Source organism: Passer montanus, unplaced genomic scaffold (genome assembly GCF_014805655.1).
Source record: "Passer montanus isolate IOZ18808 unplaced genomic scaffold, ASM1480565v1 scaffold570, whole genome shotgun sequence".
NCBI classification, from domain to species: domain Eukaryota; kingdom Metazoa; phylum Chordata; class Aves; order Passeriformes; family Passeridae; genus Passer; species Passer montanus.
Genome location: NW_024370706.1, coordinates 2,369 through 2,995, shown reverse-complemented (window position 1 = coordinate 2,995; position 627 = coordinate 2,369). Strand labels below are relative to the sequence as shown.

The 627-nt window shown below is 71.0% G+C and overlaps 1 protein-coding gene across 4 annotated transcripts in view; it reads right to left on the bottom strand.

Moving 5' to 3' along the window:
- The window catches only part of RUVBL2 (RuvB like AAA ATPase 2), an 11,213-nt gene extending 10,592 nt beyond the window's left edge, over positions 1 to 621 (bottom strand). For 2 of the 4 annotated variants that reach the window (XM_039726189.1, XM_039726188.1), the window contains exon 1: positions 568 to 621. In XM_039726189.1, the coding sequence (XP_039582123.1) occupies positions 568 to 603 (36 nt within the window). In that variant the 5' untranslated portion in view covers positions 604 to 621. Of the gene's footprint in view, positions 1 to 26; positions 381 to 567 lie in introns of those variants that run through there. The other 2 variants (XM_039726190.1, XM_039726191.1) reach the window with 1 other exon arrangement.
- Between the last annotated feature and the right edge of the window lie 6 nt (positions 622 to 627).

The following is a 627-nucleotide window of genomic DNA, read 5'->3' as shown; positions in this document are numbered from 1 at the left end:
CCCCCGCCCCCGTTCCCCTCCCCCACCGCCGTTGCCATGGCGGCGCCGCTCCGCTCCCGCGCTGCCCTCGCGCTCTCCCGGCCGGAAGTGACGCGCGGGGGGCCGGAAGGGGGCGGGGCGCAGACGGGAGGGGCCGCTCCGGCCGCTCCTCTCGATGGTGCGCGGTCCTCCAGCACCGCCGGGGGGCCCCCTGTGGGGGGGAGCGGCCCCAAAACACCAAAAGCGGCCCCAAAAACCCCAAAGCCGACCCCAGAACCTGCCCCATAACCCCGTAAGCTGCCCCATAGGTGCCTCACGCCGCCATTGCTGCCCCACGAGCTGTCCCACAGCGCCAAGGTGCCCCAGAGCCACAGAGCCTACCCCAGACCCGCCCCAAAACCCCACAAAAATCCCCATAACCCGCCCCATAGACGCCCCAGAGCCCCATAGCAGCCCTGGGGCAGCCCCACAGCCCCGTTCTGCCCCACAACCAACCCCAAAACCTCCCAGAGAGGGGCCCAACAGCCCCCCCACAACCTGCCCCACAGCCAGCCCCACAGCCAGCCCCACAGCCAGCCCCATACTCACCCCATAAACAGCCCCCTGGACGCCCCCCAGCCCCATAATTACCCTACAGGCGCCCCTCAC